General features: G+C 35.6%; 1 protein-coding gene across 4 annotated transcripts in view; it reads right to left on the reverse strand.

The window, feature by feature from the left end:
• PHF14 (PHD finger protein 14) overlaps positions 1-19373 on the reverse strand; it is a 169266-nt gene that overhangs the window by 130139 nt on the left and 19754 nt on the right. For all 4 annotated transcript variants that reach the window (XM_030008263.1, XM_030008261.1, XM_030008264.1 and 1 more), the window contains exons 5-7: positions 10786-10945; positions 2885-2996; positions 630-767 (exon numbers count right to left, since the gene is read on the reverse strand). In XM_030008263.1, coding sequence (XP_029864123.1) covers positions 630-767; positions 2885-2996; positions 10786-10945 — 410 coding nt within the window. The remainder of the gene's footprint in view (positions 1-629; positions 768-2884; positions 2997-10785; positions 10946-19373) is intronic.

Raw genomic sequence — 19373 nt, forward strand, 5'->3', positions numbered from 1 at the left:
ATTTGGCAACCTAAAAGTATTAATACTGTAAAAATGAATTCTGAAGTAGGAGCTTCAAATCTAAATTGCTTTAATCATATTACAGGGAGAAAACTGGTAAGAACAGATATTAAAAAGTTATCAGTAGGTTAGAAACGTTTGCTTATCATTCTGACTCCTAAGATTAATGTTACCATAAGGAAAGTCATATACCTGTAGTGCAATTTGAAGAAAATACTGGAAAACAAGCATGAAAAATGGCATTAGAAATGTAGTTAATTTCTCAAGACAGTCCTATCTGGTATGAAACAGAGATTACCATACCACATAAACAGCTAGGTAAGTATGTCAAGCTAGGTGAAGTTCAAGAATTAGAGTTAGAATTCATGTCTGTATTGACTGATAGTCTATTAAGCCAACTTCTGAGTTAACCTTCTCTATCCCTTTTTCCAGGCCATTTCAAAGGGGGCTCAGAGTTGGACAATTTGGTGAACAAAGAGCCGTCCCTGGACAGTCCCTTTACTTGGCCTATGACTTGCTACCGATTTACAAAAACTTTGCTCAGTGTTAGTGAGCACAAAAAGCACAATTTCAGGTCATCTTCACAAACTTTCCATACAACTCTTTTATTCTATCCTTTCTATAGCTACCTCTTCTGCTGCTGCTTCTGAGAGGAGGCCTTCCTTCTGAGCGCAGGTCACATGGAAATAAGCTCTGCACATCCCAGCATCACAACTAATGCATACACCAGTTCTGGCAAAACGAGGATCTTCGCAAAAACTGCATTCCTTTATAAAGAAGTGTGGAAAATGCCACAGTAAATATTTCAGGTGCGTTTTGCCTAATATTTGATAATTTACATCTTACATATAAAAACCAAACAGGTAGGTTTACTCCTGTGTTGTACAGAAACCAAGCATGCTGCTGACAGTTGACGCTACTTAAAACTTCACCCCTTCCCAACCCCCACTATTGATTTCATTTTCAACAAGCAATGGAAAAGTACATTACTGCTCAGCAAATACTCAATTGTTCAACAAGTTCAGAGGACAAACAACAAAAAAAGAGCAGTGCTCTGGATGACTGAAAACCATAGATGATTACATAGATGTCCTTTGGTAAGCAACGACTGAAGAGTAAATGCGTGACAATGCAGAAAGAAATACACAAGAATCATAAATATCAGTAAAGAAGGTTGTGATGCACTTAATTACTGCACTATGACTTCATCTACACGCATTCTAGGCACAGCCGTTTGCTACAAAGCAAACTGATATCCCCTAATGTGACCTGGGAAAAAACCCCAAACTTATTTTTCAGCCAGATCAATTCCTCAGTCTGTTTCATCACAAAAATCATACCAAACAACTGTGCCAGCAAACTAGAGTGATGAGCACGTAAGCAGGAACAAGCAAATGAGAACATGGGCTGTTTAAGCAGTGCTGCTATCCAGTGCATAAAGATCATGAGAAATTATACAGGTGTGCTTTTCTTAATCTCTCACACTGAAGACAGAAGAAAGCTGTGTATCACCTACAGAAAATATCTCCATGCAGAAAGTTAAACAACAACAGAAAGGAATGGCAAAGAAAACTCAGTGATTGAAGAATCTCAAAACACCCCATACACTACACTGGAAGAGCACCCTTTAACTGTGTAACAGCAACACGTAACAAATAAGAAACGAAGTGAAAAAGAGTATTATATTAAGCTGCTGTTGTAGGAGGAAATTTAGCTAAGCAAGCTGTAACTTCCACACTTGATACAGAGAACAGCGTTTGTTTACGGCTCTGCAAGAGTAATGAGTCCTCATCTGTGCAGTTCACCTTCACCTTACAGTAACAAAATACATCCAAATTCTTAGCCCTGCTCCTATACATCACTCATGTTAATAAAATAAAAATAAAATGCATGATTCATTGCAACAACAGTTTGTAGGTTTTGGGGAGCTTGCTCCGACTTTTTTTCATACAAACGTTTCTAAACGATGCTAAATGCCTCAGCAGGCCCGTGCTGAACATGCTTCTCAGGTATTGTTGTACATGGGCAATCCAAAGTGTTTTAATTTATTTTATATATTGTGTGTATTTTTAAAAATGTACTATATATTTTCATTTAGTATTCAACTTGACAAATTGACATTCCAGAAAATGAAACTGACTACACACAAATGAAGCATTAGAGCAGCAGGAGTACAACCACCTTCCCTCACATCAGCCTGATATATATGGCTTCTCCACACTGTCTCCATCATCTATAGAAACAGCACTTAGCACATTACTGAGTGGTGTCCTCTGTCCATTGCAATGGTTTTCTGTATGGTTTGTGCATGATCACTTTTGATCTGGATTGAAAATATTTACATGTAAAACCATTTTAATTTTAAAGCCATTTTTCTGTTAAAGTTGAGGGCCCCATGTTTTTGTAGATTTTTTTAAATACTGCTTTGCAGCAACCTTTTTGTATGCATTCTAGCTTATAATTATATAGACCCTAAAGTAATTCTTACTGAATGTACATCTGTCACTTTCTCAGTCAACCTAACCTTCCATTTCTCCATTTCGCACCCCATAAATCCTCTTCACTCTCCATCCACATTTTGGCAATCTGCCACTAACTGACTTTAAAATAAACTAGTTAGCACCTGTGTAAAAAATAAGGGAAATTAGGGAGGAAAACAGGGATGGAAATTATGGAGAACAGTGGTAAGGAAAACAGAAAGAGAGAGGGAGGGAAGAGCAATGGTATAACAACCATGAACAAACTTAATCTCATTTTTAGCCCTGAACCTCACTGCAACTGCTATAAACAAGAAAAATAAAGTTGGGAAGACATATGTTATTCTATTATACGTAAAAATATAAAATAAAGCTACTTGTTGGCAGTACGTCTCTTCTAAACTTACCTTGGCACCATACTTTGAATAATTCATTTCTGTAAGCGTTACTGGCCGCAGTTTGTCAATATCTCCGAATGCCACTCCTGGCACATAGAGGGCACAAACAATATGGACCCACCTAAAACAGCACACAAAATTAGGTTATTGTTATCAACATTTTGATCCTGTATTATACTCACCATTTGCAGATTTCAAAGTGCCTTGTGAATGTTACAGACACTAGAAGAAATGTGTTTGAAGGAAAGTACAAGAGAAGCAGGGAGAAAATGCATATTTGGAATTCAGCAGCTCACGCACTGAACCATAGAGTAAGGCTTTTCAAAGCCACTGGGGTTGCTCTGCCTGTCTGGATCAAGGGCTGGGCTGCCATCACCTTTCTGTGCTGATGGCTCTCATGTGGGGCTCCACACAGCTTTTCATGTAACATGAACCGTATGTGAAGATTTTGATATTACTTATAAAGCTAAGGCAGACAGATACTTTCATGATGGGGCACAGGGTGGGAAGGGGAGGAACAAAATTGTACAGGTAGTCACAGCAACACTGAGCTTTAGGCATATAGCTATGAAGTATCTACAACACAGCATCCGTCAGACTTTGCACTGTTAGACCTGTTAGCATCACGACAACTAACTAATTTTAAGCAACACAGATAGGAGCTGCATTCAATTATAAACACACCTGAGCTGTATTACAGAAATACCTATCTGAAAGTCAGATGAACAGTTAGCTGTATTCTTCTTCACTGGCCATAAACAAACTGGAGGGTAATAGGTCTAAATCTTCAGCCCTGAGGGGCATAAAATGAGACAGCATGAATCTGGACCTCAGTGTCTAGTAATTCAATACAACACAATGGTAAAGGCTTCAGCCTCAAGTCTGCCTTTGATAGACATCTTCATAATCTCCTGAAAGTCTCAGTTACCAAAAGACAGCCTTGCAGCAGAAGACACATTTTCTTCTTCTTACGTAATGAACACTTTCTAAAAGATCCATCTCTCATTGTCACAAACCATCAGTTAGTGACAAACTCAAAATCTGTTCTACACAGCATGCACGACTCAAGTCAACTGAAAAACTACTCCAAAAAACGAATTGTTCCTCTCCAAAACAAACTTTCTGTTTTATTGAAATTCCAGACACTATTTGCTACCCCTTGCTAAGTCACTAGGTGGGAGCAAACTGTCATAGACAGGTCAAGATTGCTACTTTCTGTTATCTTAAAATATTCAAGAAAACAGCCTTACAATTGCAGAGGTGTGTAGCTACCATTTTGAACCTACAAGCTCTGAGATGATATGGGATACAACCAGAGACTTCGGACATAAGTGAGCTGAAATATCCTGTGTTTGATCCTTAGCAAGTACATTAATTCAGTTAATTCCCAGTCATTAACGTTAACAGTAAATATATCACTAGTGAAGATTAAAACTTCTGTTCTGTTCTAACAGAATCATAGAATCTACTCCCTGTATTCAAGAAGACTCATGATGATGCCAGAAACACTTCTTCCCTTAGCTCTTTCATTACTCACATAATGCAATTTTCCAATCTCCTTCAATACCAGGGGTTCAGCACAGACCTGTTACTACCTACTTAAATTTGCATCTACACTGCTGTGCTCTTTTTTTTCAATCTTCTACCACTGTTTAGTCTATCTCTTTTCCCTCCTCTTTTTTTGTGCATCAAGTGAAAAAAAAAAAATCAATTGGGGGACTGGGACCAGACCAGTAAGATCCTGGGTTTAGCTCCACTTAAACAGCATGTTTATTATCCTGTTATTAACTGGCTCTCTACAGATAAGAGAAATCCTGAAGCTGATGATTATACTAGTCAGGAGCTACATGTAACCCTCATCTCCCATGTTTCCCCAAATCAGCACATTTCTCATCAGTGGTCCTTAGACCTATACTGCTGGAATTTATCACATTCAGAATTATTAAGTTTAAAGTTAACTATACATGACTCATATGTCCAACCAGAAATTCCAAAAAAGCAAGATAGGAAAGGTTCAGTAGCAAGCTCAAAAATAGATATACGTTTAAGTCTTTACAAAAGAAAACAATGATCTTGCAATGTACGAAATTGGTGGACAGACTGTTTGTTTAGCATTCTCCCCCAAAATAGTCCATGATAGTAACTGTATAACAGAAAAATCCCAGTAACAGTAAGAAACTACTTAGAAGCCATTAACTCACTTCACTCTATAAGAAATTTCTCAGTAAATCTAACAAGCCACAACACTGACTGATACAGTGTCATATCTGACAAGACTCTCTTCATCTGTGTATTTGAAAACAAGTTTTTACCCTATTGTTCAATCACTCAGGTTTGAGATGCTAAGTCATAAATTCCCTTTAAAACACAAAAAATTAAAACAATGAGAATAATGTATACACAAATACACATTTACATGGAAAAACTGCATTGCTTTGTCTTTACAGATTTTACTAGGGTTCTCCACATCCACAAAACAGTTTGGTCACAGCACTGTAACTACTGGAATACTCAAAGAAAATTTAAAGTTTAAAGATGAGTTACAACCTTGCCTTTAAATAACATGGTACAAATATTACAGCATGCTAGCTGCCAGAGAACAAGCTGAGATACTCAAGTGTTCTGCCAAACTTCTTGTTGCTCAGATAAGGAGTAAAGCTCATCGCTGTTTTTATTACAGTATAAGCACTCCAGTATGCCAGCACAACTCCCTAACTTAATACAATGTTATATACAAAAAATAAGATTCTTTTCATTAGTATATAAAAACTGCATCTTCTGTCTGCCTCCCCACAAAAGCAATGGAGGCACAAGATACTCCTTCAGCAGAGCAATGGAGCATCTAGTACCATCTCTGCCCTTCGACACTGTGTCCAGAGCTAGCAATAGTTTGGCCTAGATCACTACAATACCTTTATGAAATATTCTTCTACAAAAAAGCATATGTGTGTGCATAAGTGTGTATTTTGGTAAATAGTATGCATTTACTAAAATAAATACCTCATTTAAATGAGCATATTCTACTCATTTTCAAAAGGAATCAAAATACCTTTTTTTTTTAAAAAGCAAAATACCACACACAGAATACCTGTAACCTTAAGATAGAGAGACTGCTTGTTTGTAAATAAAAACCGTCAGAATTCTGTAGGGCTTCTTTTCTATACTCTTCCACTGATTTAAGATGTGTTATACAGAAAAAATTTGTATAAACAGAAGTTACACATCTCCACAATTACTATTCTTCACAAAAATCCAAGGTTCTGGTTGGAGATTTTTGATAGTAAGTTTTAATACAGCCTCCTAAATGTACCCTCCAAAGTTCAATATAAAGATACACATCTTCTACAAGCAGCTGCTTCTCAATTCAATTTGCACAGTTTTTTCATGCTCCACTGGTGTATTAAATGCTGCTGCACTCTGTAGAAGTTTATCTATGATAAACCCAACAGCTGGCTGCTTGCTTCATACTGACCTTCTCGAAATGTTTTAGTACATGTCACCCAAGTATTACAGTATCACAGATTTAAACTGCCATTTCAGTGTGATTGGCACACAAATGCCTCATTTCTTTAACCACCTATATGCGAACTCAGACCTGAATCTTTATTAAAAAACATACACAAGTCAGTCAAGTTCACAGCTGAAGCAATTTCAGCTGCTTTTAATACCAGTTCTAAATATTTTCCTGCTCATTTATTTAGCTGCACATGTTTTAGAACCTTGTAATTAAGACAAATTGGGTAATCAAAGAAGAATAATCTTCCTTGTTACTTTACCATCCATTTAGCTTGAAGCAATGATGACAGATGTTGATTACGGAAGAAGAAAAACTCCATACTGAAATAAGGGCAGAATTCATATTCTCTGATAACAGCATTTTGAGAAATAAAATTCCATAAATTCACATTTATGCTTGTGAAACTGAGAGGTTAACGTGAAAAGGCTTCTGCTGAGAAACTAAGCACCTCATTATTTTAATAATTCACTTTCACGTAGGAACAGAGAAATTATTCCAACTTGATTATGAAGAGAAACTGAATAGGTTTGGTTTGTGTAATTTCCAGCACCGATGCATATGGAGAATTTATTTCAAAAAGGTGGCAAGGGGATGGACAGCAATGGTAAGTTAAAGGATTCTGTTTTTCAGCAATTCCGCTCTGCTAGTATTTCAAGAAAAGAACCGAATTGGGTTGCAGTTTACTGAATACAATGAAAACATGATGGACATTGCCTGCCACAAGACCCCACCCTTAGCCTGTAGTGCCCTATTTACCCTTGAGAATTCAAATTTGTAAATAAATGATAGAAAGAGAGCGAGCACAGAATTTTCACATGGTAGTTAGTATTTGTTTTTTCTATTACAGAGGCTCTATTCATCTGGGAGAATAAACTTCTACTTGTTCACGATAGCCATATCACATTACCCAACAGGTAAAAATACAATAATAACTATAATAAATTATTGTGCTAATGCCCACAAACACCAAAGCAGGCATGTGCTTCTGCACAGAGAACCAGTGTTACAGAGAAAACACTTCCACATCAACCAAAAGAATACCACCATTTTACAAGAAGAAATTTAAACAATTTTTTAAATGTTGACTGTAGTCTCTATTATGGTTAAATGAGAAATTACATATATAGTGCTTAAACTGCCTTAAAGAACACAGGAATAAAAAGGTTGTAATAAAATTTTCCAGGTAATATTGATTCTCACATTTCCTAACTGTTAGACAATTGACTTCAGTCTTTAAAAACATTTTTTCCATATAGCATTATTATTAAAATAGAGAACTGAAAAGTACAATTTAATTGTGTAACAGCTTTATAAGGGAGATGCACAGACACTATTGAAGCCAAGACAGACCAGAAACTGAGGATCTGAACCCCAAAAGTATTTAAAAAGAAGCACAACTGCTTCTATGGGGTCAAAATTATTCACTACAAATCCTGACTTACTTGTGTAACTTTTTTTTTTTTTAAATAGCACAGTATTTTCTTCTACTTTCAGCGTTTCCCCTTTATAAGATGCATATAGAAGACATGAAGTGAAAAAAAGATTTCTTTCACATGCTGTATGTATATCTTTAAAATGCATCTCAGCTATAAATTGAGAAGTTGAGCTCAATGTATATTGAGTGGAGAAAGGTAGATGCCTCCAAAGATTATTGCTAGCATCTGCATTGAACAGTCAAAGTTCAGTGTTATGAATACCCTAGTTATCTCTTTATTCCCAACACAAACTCAAATTGTTTTTGCTATCAGAAAAAAATACAAACTAAGGAAGAAATGCAAGAGCATGTACAATTTAATCCACAAAACCTGAATCAACTTATGACATTTTAATACCGTATTTACTTTCCTGAAGACAGACAACACAGTATGTGAAAAAAAGCATTCCAAACCATCATCCTGAGCTCTGCTGAGCTTTTAGTGATGGCAGGACCAGATCATTACAGTATTAGCAACAGTAAAGTCTGTGTAAAACCGGAAAGTAGGGAAAAAATAAAAAAGCAAACAAATACAAAAACCAAAAAACAGCAAACACCGAAGAACTGGGAAAAAGGGGGAAAAAAAACACCCCAACCAGATATGGGTATGTTTATGCATACATTACAAGACAGCTGTATACTTAAGTGATAACAGATACAAAAGCTTACTAATACAGATGGTAAGATTAAATTTTTACTTCATTTTAACTCACTTCCTAGGTTTTGTGCAAGTCTAACTATGGAACTCTTCACAATGAGTAGGAAAAACCATGAAGACCACTACAAACCAGCGGGTGAAGAAAAAGCAAGGACATGGTTATATTTTGCGATTTACTAGAACAAAAAATGGTGTTCTACAATATACAGCTAAGTGTAAATAGTAATGTGTCTATGAATTCATATTAAAAAAACACAAGAGGTTTTACAGTAACACATGTTGACATTTCTAAATTTTAAAGTACTTGAAGTATATGTACTAATACTGAATATTTAACTGGATTCTTTCCAACTTATCAATTATCATCAGTAAGACAGAAATATAAACGTCTGCAGAGATCTATCTCAAACAGATATGTTCAAACAGGACTAAGGGACTAAGAAAGCTGCTCTTTCCTCTGAACAGCCTTACCAACTAATTATTGCCTTTCCACGTTAACATGATCAATGAAAAGCTTATGACAGGACTAGCATCTGAAAGCTTTGTATATTACCACACACCTGCAATTTATATAACTGTAAAATGTATGGAAAAAGAACTTAATTGCCATGGTCTTAAAAACAACAAAAAACCCAAAACCCCACCACCCACCAAAAAACAGTAACACTAGCCATAAATTGGACCCTTAATATCTACATCTTAATTTATTTCCAAATGTGACAGGAATGGAAGACATTACATGAGAATTAATCCACTTATTCTCAAATTAGACCTGAACTCCATTCTAAAAAGCTCATCTCTGGCTGGAAATTATCAGAAGTGAAGCATACTCTCAAAAATCAAGAATATAATTTTCATCATTCCAAATAATGATAATATACTAGGTCTGTCTGCATACCTTTAGCACAACTTCAATAATTTTATTACTTTTTTCCATTTTTTCCACTGCCATTAGTGACACCCAGTCCTTAGCTATCCTAAAAAGAAGCATGGAGTTCTCCTCCCACTTCCATCATATTTGAAAGTCACCAGACTTGAGCAGAGTCTCTACAAGGTTGCAGTGGTGTTACCTTGCATGAAGCACAATACTACAGAGAGGATGAAGTCTACTCTTCCTTCCTTGAAATGGAGCACATGCTTTGATTTTCCCAATGGCCACTTACTTCTCCCAATCTAATATGACAAGAAGTCTGGAAGATGTTTTCCCCCTCTGCTGCAGCCTTCATTCTTTTTTGTGGTGTTATTAACTAAAGAAGAGCACTTCAGTGTTTTGCTACTCTTCAGGATTAACCATGAAAGAAGCACAATACTAGCAAGGCATAAAATGCAGGTTTCTGGCAGCTGATTAAATTGAACTAGCAGAACACATGCTCAGATTCTACAGCGACTGACGGCAGATACCAAACACTACAAGCTCAGTCACCATCAGAGAACCACTGTGACCAGCCACACCAGCTATCCTTGCTAGAACATAATACTACTATTCAGCAGTGAGGCTCAAGGGACTCAAACACTGCTCTTCTCACTGCAACCTCCAAGCTTGAGCAAATCCAAAACAACTACACAATTTTTCTCTAAGTTTCTGATCCCCAGTCCCTGCTGTGAATAGTTCAAGCCACTGTTTAACTGAGAAATGTCTTTCATGCCATTATCCTTGCAGATGTGTGAATACTGAATAAGAGTTTACAAGACATTAACTTCCTCTACACAGGAAACCTTTTTGTTTAAATGTAAATTGCATTCCTGATGCAAACAAACAAACAAACAAAAGTTTCTTTTTAAAGACTCCCATCACCTTCACTAATATGTTTCTGTGTTAAAAAAGATGCATCACACAAGTAGTTCAAGGGAACAAAGAAAGGTCTTCTAGTATATCCAGTAGAACATCTATATACGTATCACAATACACGGTGACTTCATACTGAAGAACAGGATTTATCAGTCCTTGAAGTAAATGGTGATCTTTGTTTCACCTAGGTACATCTTTTGCTCATAGGTCCATAAATCTTCATGTTCCAATTCACGTTAAGACAACACCTTCCTAATATTATAGTGGGCAAAAAGAATATGAGGAGCACACAAAAAATTAGGTAATTGACTATCCAAAGAGCACCCAACTCAAAAGTGAGGTGAGAGAGAAAGGATATCAACAACAAAGTTTAATTTATGACACTGTCTCCTATAGGAACAGATTAGCCCAAAACCCAACCTTTTTAACGTAAGATGACATCAAATTCAAAACATCACTTCTTCAGTCTTACCTGCCTGCATCAGTCTCCTTGAAGATCCCATCCTGGTTAGGACACAATTCACAACTAGGCGTGACACCACATTTGCATGCATCACAAAACCAAGGTTCCGTGGAATTTTCTGAAGCTGAGCTCATGATAGAGTCACTCTCTCCATCAACACCATAGCAACCTACACACATGAAAAATGGAAGACCAATATAAGATAAGACAATTGTAGTAGTAGACAGTTGTCAGTTATGATTTCAGGAAACATACATACATAAACATTCAGAGCAATGATACTGAGAGTCCCAAGAAAGCTTAAGATATTTTTGCAAATATTATCCTCAGTGCAAAATTTACATTTTAAGGAGATATTAATTCTAAGAAGTGATCTATTTTATGTGACCGTATTAGATTACAACTGAAAAAAACAAGAAAAAAATGGCTGGTTTACTTTATTCTTTTAGCAACACTTGGTATTGTTCCAGACTATCCATAAGAAGGGAAGTAAGAAAACAAGACTTAAAGCAACCAACAAGACTGAAAAGAACTCAAAGCATTTTTTCAAATGAAGAAATATTTTCAAGTTAAATGCAACAAGCTAAGGAATTTGTGAGCATCTGCAGGCTTCTGTTGGATATTCCTATCTCTCTCCTTCTCCCTACTCTGAAAATGAACATTATTTTGGGGGGTGGGGAGGGTTTAGAGGTTGATTATGCCAGTAGTATCCAGTCAACAAATATGCACTCCACTTTTCCACTTTGCATTCAGCAGCCAAATCAACTAAGAGAATATACACATGAAATAAAAAACACTATTTGCATATTTTAGGGGTTATAGGACTGATCCTAAAAGACCTTCTATAACTTCAAAACCAAAGTACAATTTGCAGAGCAGTTTTGAGACACCACATTGGTGACTGATTAAGTATATTAATTTTTTTTTAAGCATTCTCATTTTTACCTGGTTTTAAATTATGGCTAGACTCAATCATTCAGTTTCTCCGTTATTCTTTGGTATATCTACTGCATTCTTTATGACTGTTAAAGTGTCTATGCATGCTTAATCACCACAAATTTAGGAAAACAGTATTTTCAAAGTGATTTAGAAGCTTACTATTTAAATTTTGCACAAGACTAAGACTAGTAGTATTATTATTATTACAAATGACAAAAAGGAAAAGCTTAAAGCTTATCACCACAAAGCTGTATTTCTGTATATGCCACATTTTGAATATTTATGTTATTGAATAAGAGAAAAATATGATGTCATTGTCAATACAACACACAGTAGAGGCTTTAATAAAAGATTAAATTCAGCTATTTGTCAAATACAGTGATCAAGTCAGCATTTGTGCTTGCAGAACAGTTAAATTATTGAATTCTGCAATTAAATAGCAACATAATTTTTACTTTGGTTCATTACCCACCGACTGTAATAAAATAGCAACAGTGCTCTAACTCCCCTTGTGACAGAAACAGAGGTTAGCATAAAAGACTAAAACTACATTCAGGAAATAAGCAATAATACTGTAGGAACCATTTAAGAAAAATAGTCTTCTATTACAGAATGAGGTTCATCAATAAGAATTAAAATAAGAAGCCAGAATGTTTCTTTTCATTATAAAAGTATTCCAGAATCAAAGGACAAGTAAGGTGCAGAAGTCCATTCACAGACGAGTTTCATTAGGTATATATAAAAGATCATATAGTTCACACATAAGGTAACTCTATTTTCTTTATAATGTGGTATCAGGTTTAAGTAGTATTCCGGAAAGTCATTTTTTAAGTTCTAATAGCAAAGTCTTGAATACATGCCAGTAAAGCCGCTTTTAAGCAATTACATTAATGTACAAACACACAGCCCATTATCATAGAGTTGATGAATAATTAAGCTTTTTATAATTCCTTCAGACTTAGTAACATACTAACGTTTTCCTAAATATACTTATTAAAAATTACCTAACGCTATAGAAGCAGTAATACTGTCATCAATCCATATGGCAAAATAAAATCAGTTTCTTTCAAACACTGGTGCTTTTTCACCAATTGAAAGTAATTAGATTTGCTTTTCTAACCTAAGTGCTATCAGTCTGCTAAAATTAGAATGGTGACTTCCCTTCATTCTCACATAGTTGCCTTATTGTACTTATCAGTCATTTATACCCAATTTTTTTAACCTTCTTCCTAGAAAATGACACGTGCTGTAATTATTTCCATCCTTACCATATGTGTTGACATTAGACATTGTTTCTATAACAATACAAATCTAGGTCCTTTTTTCAAGTAGATTAAAAAAATTGTCTGGATTTTTAACCAAAATTTTTTGTCCCAGTTTGTACATAAGTCTTCGTGACAGCTTTAAAGAGTTTAAGACCTTTAACAGATAAGGAGGCATTTACTCTTTTCCCTAACTGCCATTTAGCAAAAGCTAAACACCATACTGTTACAACTAGGAAAAGAGGAGGTCATTACCTGGAGAAAATAGACTAGATTACCATGAATCATTGCTTATAAATACATTGAAACAATCTTGTCCACTACAGAGCTGAAGAAAAGGAAATCCAGCCCATAAGACTGTCATTGACTTGCTATACACTGCCAAATAAAGCTACAGAATCAAAACTGCAATACCAAACCTTGTTTGCTATGAAAGCACATAAGCAACAAAAACGCTGCACTCAGTGGTAGCTTTTTTTATCCACATACATCAGATCATTACCTTTAACCACGAAGGAAAAAAACTTCAGTCCAAGGTTTCAGAGAAGGTATTTTGTAATTGTTCCTGACTGAGTAGTGGCATGGACCAATTCCAGTATGCTCCAAAGTCTGAACTCTACACAACATGTCTAGAGAGTTTACTTTCTAGGAGGAGTTAAGACTAATGTATACAAATACTGAAACAAAACTCAGCGTTATTGGCAATACTTAAACAGGTAATTAGGTAATGCATCATAAATAATTTGTACTCAAGTCTTAGGACCCAACAGCTTAAGTTTAAATTTTATCTAATAGTACTTAACAAAATGAAGAGCCAGTCCCAAAATTAATTGGAAACCACTTGTTAAGCTGTATTTTTTGTTAAGGGTAAGCAAGTATTTTAACCCAAAATTTTTCTTATGTTTGCTATAAAGGGTCATTTGCTGCTTTGGGGCTGTTAAGCGCTAACAAAAACCAAAGGAGAGATCATATTTCATCAATGTAATATCCATATGGATAATACAAATCTGTTGAACAGCTGTATTCATGAAATGTCTGTAAAGCTACAAACTGTAAGTAAGATTACAAATCTTGCATGTGGTTCTGACACCAAAAATCAATATGTATACGAAGAGAATTAAATGCCTTTAAAAAACTAGTAGTGAAAGTTCCTTGCAGGCCAAAAATACATAGTGAAGCAAAAAATTACTAGTAGCTCGATTTTTAAATAATAAAACTTTCATGATTCAAAAACAGCAAAATAACTCAGAACAAAAAATAATAAATAACAAAATACATTTGTCCTGATTTAAAGAACAACAGATGATGATGTCGTTTGACATTAAGATGCCAGATGTGTACAGAAGCAGATGTTATGTTTGTTTTTCAAATGTACAAGGAAAAAAAACCCACTTTATTTCACTTCAATTGAGATATGAAGGCAAAAGCAGTTTCAGAACAAAACTCTATTGTAGAAATATATCGATTTTGCTAAAACTTTGAATTTCAGCCCAAGTAAGTATTTCCAGAACAACAAAAAGCTAAGATCATTATAGCATTCACCTGGGATGTGAAAGAGTCTGAAGTCTCTGCCCACTCCAAACCAGAACAAGGATATTAATCTATTCTCCCCAAACCAGTGCTCTGATCACATGTGGTAGTTATTCCAGAATAAATACCTCAGTCTCTTCTGTGAGTTGCTCCACTTTTTATATATAAACATTACTGTATTTATTGTACAAGATGTTTACTAATTCTGCAGCCTAACTGCAGCAGGTCAAAATTGTTCCAACATACTGAGAAACAAAAAAACTTCAATTCCTTACAGTTTTTCAATAAATGGAAATCTACTTTCTGATTATTAACTAGCAACCATAATGAAAACCCTGGCAAAGCTGAGGAACGCTGCTCACCTAGTAAGCTTCTATAGTGTCAAAATTAAAAAAAAAATAAATTTTCAAAATTTCTCAATATACTGACTCTATTTCATCTCTTGTTATCAGAAGTTGCAATACTAACTGCCAACAGAAAAATTAATTTGGTCAGATTCACATCAAGTTTTTAAACAACAGAATGCTATACATACCTTGTCAAAATTTAGAATCGTGTATAAACAGATAACCAAAGATATTCAAGCAAGCAGATGTAATTAATTTACACTAATGAAAAAGATGAACTTGCAGTTCTAGACCACACTTTCAGCAGCTTTCACTTTCCAATGTCAAGTAACTTTGTAAGAGTCATGCTAAGGGATTTATATTTCCCTTACTAAGTTGAAACTAGGGGGCGGGGGGGAAGTGTTTTCTACTGCATGGCTGTAATTGAGTTTTTGTGTATTAAATCAGACCTACAGTACAAAATGCACTTGATAAAAAAAATCTAAATGCACTTTTGTCCAAAGCTGTCTGAAAAGTTACCATATATAGATCAAGAGTTCAAAGTTTTTAAGAACAGCTGTATTTTTATATTTTTATCACAGTAATATTCTTTTATCTGTAACAGACAATTACCTCTTTAAATATATCATTTTAGGATCCTTAAAACTGCCAAGTACAACAAGGGTTCAACTTATTACTGTCTGCCGCCTTTTCCTGTGCTGAAAGAATTATTTTTGTCCTATTAACAAAAATTTTAAAAAGCATTATTTTTATGACTCCTTAAAATGCATAGACATGCAGATATGAAGCTGCTGCTTGATAAATTATTCCATTCTAGTATTAAACAGTTAAGCTGATCATCAAGAAAAAGTTGTCCAATCCAACTTTCCTGTATGAATTGTTGGGAATTGCTGGTGTTGGAACAGAAAGCAATGTAAGGGCTCGCTGCAAGTAAATCTCCCAAGCAACATTAGGAGGCAATCTTTAGGTTCTTTCTAAAAGCATTGCAGTTGTGTGAATGTGTGACTACTTAAGGATTGAAAGGACAACAGCGGAAAGGATACACATCTTGTAAACAACATGTTTGGTTTCAGTTATTATCACTATACCTGTGACCTATCCAGCATTAAGTCAACCACCCACCCCTTTCACTGGAAAACATATAAAGAAAACAAAACAACTTTTAAACACTTTGCTTAAAATGCATGTTGCCTTCCCTTAATGTTCACAAAAATTCCAAATTTTGGATCTTTAGAATTCGCCCAAGAGCCCATTTTCAACTAAATTTCATTAAATCCTCATGTTCGTATGTTCTTAGATTACTGTATCACAACTCCATGTCTGCCACCTCCTTGAATACCTCTTACACTAAACAATAAAACTGGTTTAGTATAATATTAACATATGAATTTAAACACATGAAAGTCAAGAAGTTTAAACTCTCACAACATTTACTGTTCCATAAATGGCATCTATGTATTATGATTACAGCCAAGCTGTCTATTGAATGTATGTCATTTTATACAGAAAACAAACTTTTTTTATTCCCTGATTTTAAAAGTCATTGTACTCTGTCAATAGTTTATTTTTTATGTGATTGTCATTAAAATGAAATTGCAAACACTTTAAAATGCTACCACTAAAACAATTGTTCTGAAATTTATACCACTGAGTGAAATGGGAAGAGACACCTAATTCTTGCCTTGGCTGCATCTGTTCCTCCATTTCTCTAGCAGGGTAATTTTTTGCCAGTCAGACAGAACATATGCATATGCTGACTACACCTACATATACTCTGAAACATGATCTTATTATAAAGATCATGAAAACATGAACTTTAAGGTAAACTGTAAGTTCGCAAAATTAAATGCTGTGAGATCACAGTATTCAGAATACGTTACATTCAATCCTTAATTGGACCAACAGTTTAGAATAAAGACATTAATCAGTTCATGTATCATAAATTCAGAACAGTATTTTTATTTAGTAAATGGAGAGTACTAAAGTACATCACTTTGCAAAATGAATTTTTATACCAGACAGCAGCAGACCAGGGTAAGCAGCAAAATTAAAATGCAAAAACGTTTTACTACACTGTAAAGCATATGGTGACTACACTATTGCTTTTAGCAAGAGAAATTTTATTTCCTGCCATACAAATCACAGTAAAGTAAGAAACAAATAGAGGGGATGGAAAAGAAACAGCTGGAAAAATGTAGAACTTCTCCCGTTTCATTCACAGCAACTAACCCAAGGGCAATAGCTGGCAAGTGTACTACCTACAGTTATGGCACATGCTATGCTAGGCACCAGACATTTTCTTCAGACATGCTGCTATCAATATGTCAAAAAAACTGACACCACAGTTGGTGGTGTCCTGCTATTACAAGATCTTACCACAAAAGCGTTTATCCAAAATGACAGATTAGTGCCTAAAGAAGATTTTTAGAAAAAGAAATGAGAATTATCTCCACACAGAAGTAAACACTCCAAAAAGCAACTGTACTACTACACATTCTCTACGGAAGATTTTTTTGCCTAGCAACGTAAACATTTTTCTTTTTTTTTGGGGGGGGGGGACGTGGGGGGGGGAGGGGAAATTGGTTGGTATGTGAAATGAGAACAAATTTTTAAATGATGGACTTATAAATTAATTACAGGCTATTTGGACATATAAGATGAATGCAAAGTATAAAAGTGGGTATTAAATTAGCATTATATGTATGCTACTTACACAGTTTTAGAGGCAGTTAAAGATTTCTGTCATTTCGAACCAGTTACTTGTTCCACAAAGTTTATAGATTTTTTGGACATATGTCTGCAGCACAAAGATAGCTTTTGGACAATTGATGCAGGCCATGCAGGTGATGTGAACATCACACAGCAAATAGTTGCATTGGAAAAGAAACTGAATTTCTAACAATCTCAAAACTTGTCAGTAAGGCAAGCAGAAGTGTTTATTAAGGGTCCATGACTCCAGGTCTGAAACAGAATCCCCCTCTAACTCTTGGCTATGTTGCTGTGTTCCACATGAGCACTGGCAGAGTTGCTCCCACGTGAGTTATCGCTCCTCTTTTCCCACGGAAGACCTCATGTAATAGTTGATTAACACAAGCGAGCAAACCAAACTGAACACAAATCATGACGAAACAGGCAGCTGCTGTACCAGGTACTCAAAAGGAAAAGATGCTAGTACCAAGTACCCAGGTACACAAGTAATGGAGCAGTATGCACAGCGATAAGCTACCTTGTGCTAGAAAAGCCAAAACTTACCGGAGCAAGGGAGAATGGAGTTCTAGATCCTGCCTGACTTAAAATGCAAGACAGCATTAGCATACCCTCTGAAAGAGGGTAAGAGATTCTTGCCAACAACTATGCTAGCATGCAGCCACTTAGGGATTGCAACTGGAAGGCTCACCTTCAGGTTAAGGGGCCACACTATCACACGGAACCTGCCCATTGACCAGTAGCTACAAGTAGAGCAAGAGCTTCCCCCAGGGAAGGAAAGGAGCCCTAGCATCCAGAAGAAGTAGGCTCGACTCAAGGGCAGCATTTTTATGGCTAGTGAATAACTTCATATTAAATACAGAGGCAGCCACCATAGAAAAACCTTTTCCAGTCACCTGAAAGGTTCTGTGGTAGACAAACTTCCACTTCAGCAGAGCACAAAGGCACAAGCCAAGGGTATAAGACCCCTCCCTGTGAAGTTAAAACAGTTTCTGTAATAGTCAACAAGGAGAGAGAAAATAAGGTCTTCAGGAAAAGAACAATCAAATCACCAGTATCATCATTATGTGGGTCCCTGGGTAGGACACCAGTAAAGTGTGAAAGGAGTGCACTTCCATCCAAATAAATATCTACAGTGCTATAGAAAAGTAGAGAAAACATATCAATTTATAATACAACTTGAAATTGCATACAAAAACTATGAAGAAAAACCCTGAGCTATTCCAGCAGCTTTGTTTGGGCATTTCAGGATAACAGGCATCTTGGGTTTGAGACTCTAGGGAAAAGACAAGTGCTAAGTATCAAAATTAGTTCACAAGAAATGGATGTATTATTCTTCCCAACTGCAGGCAAACGCAGGTAAACATCACTGTATCGATTTCTATCCAATTCATAAATAGGAGCCTCTTCGTTCAATACTGTGCTAGAAACTGCATTTTCTGAAAAACTCAAAAGCTCATTAGAACAAATTTCAGGACACAGCATGGTGTCTGCAGCCACAGCAATCTACCTACAAAAGGAAACCTGCAAAAATAAAACAAATTATTGGATTCCTATGTGTTTACAAAACAGACTCACTTATTACACAGACTACAAAGCAGCTGTGTATAAGAGTACAAAGGATTTCTTATAATACAGCCTATGTCAGTGATCTGGGCACACAGTTATGAGATACAGATCCAAGCCAATGATATTGAGAGTAAACCTTGCCTCTATTAACATTTACAAAAATAATTCTCAAGGTTGCAAGCAACGTTTATATGATTAGACAGTAATTATTTCTTCAACTACTTCTCAATTTATTTTTGGAAAT

The sequence above is a fragment of the Aquila chrysaetos genome, chromosome 3 (genome assembly GCF_900496995.4).
Source record: "Aquila chrysaetos chrysaetos chromosome 3, bAquChr1.4, whole genome shotgun sequence".
Lineage (NCBI taxonomy): Eukaryota > Metazoa > Chordata > Aves > Accipitriformes > Accipitridae > Aquila > Aquila chrysaetos.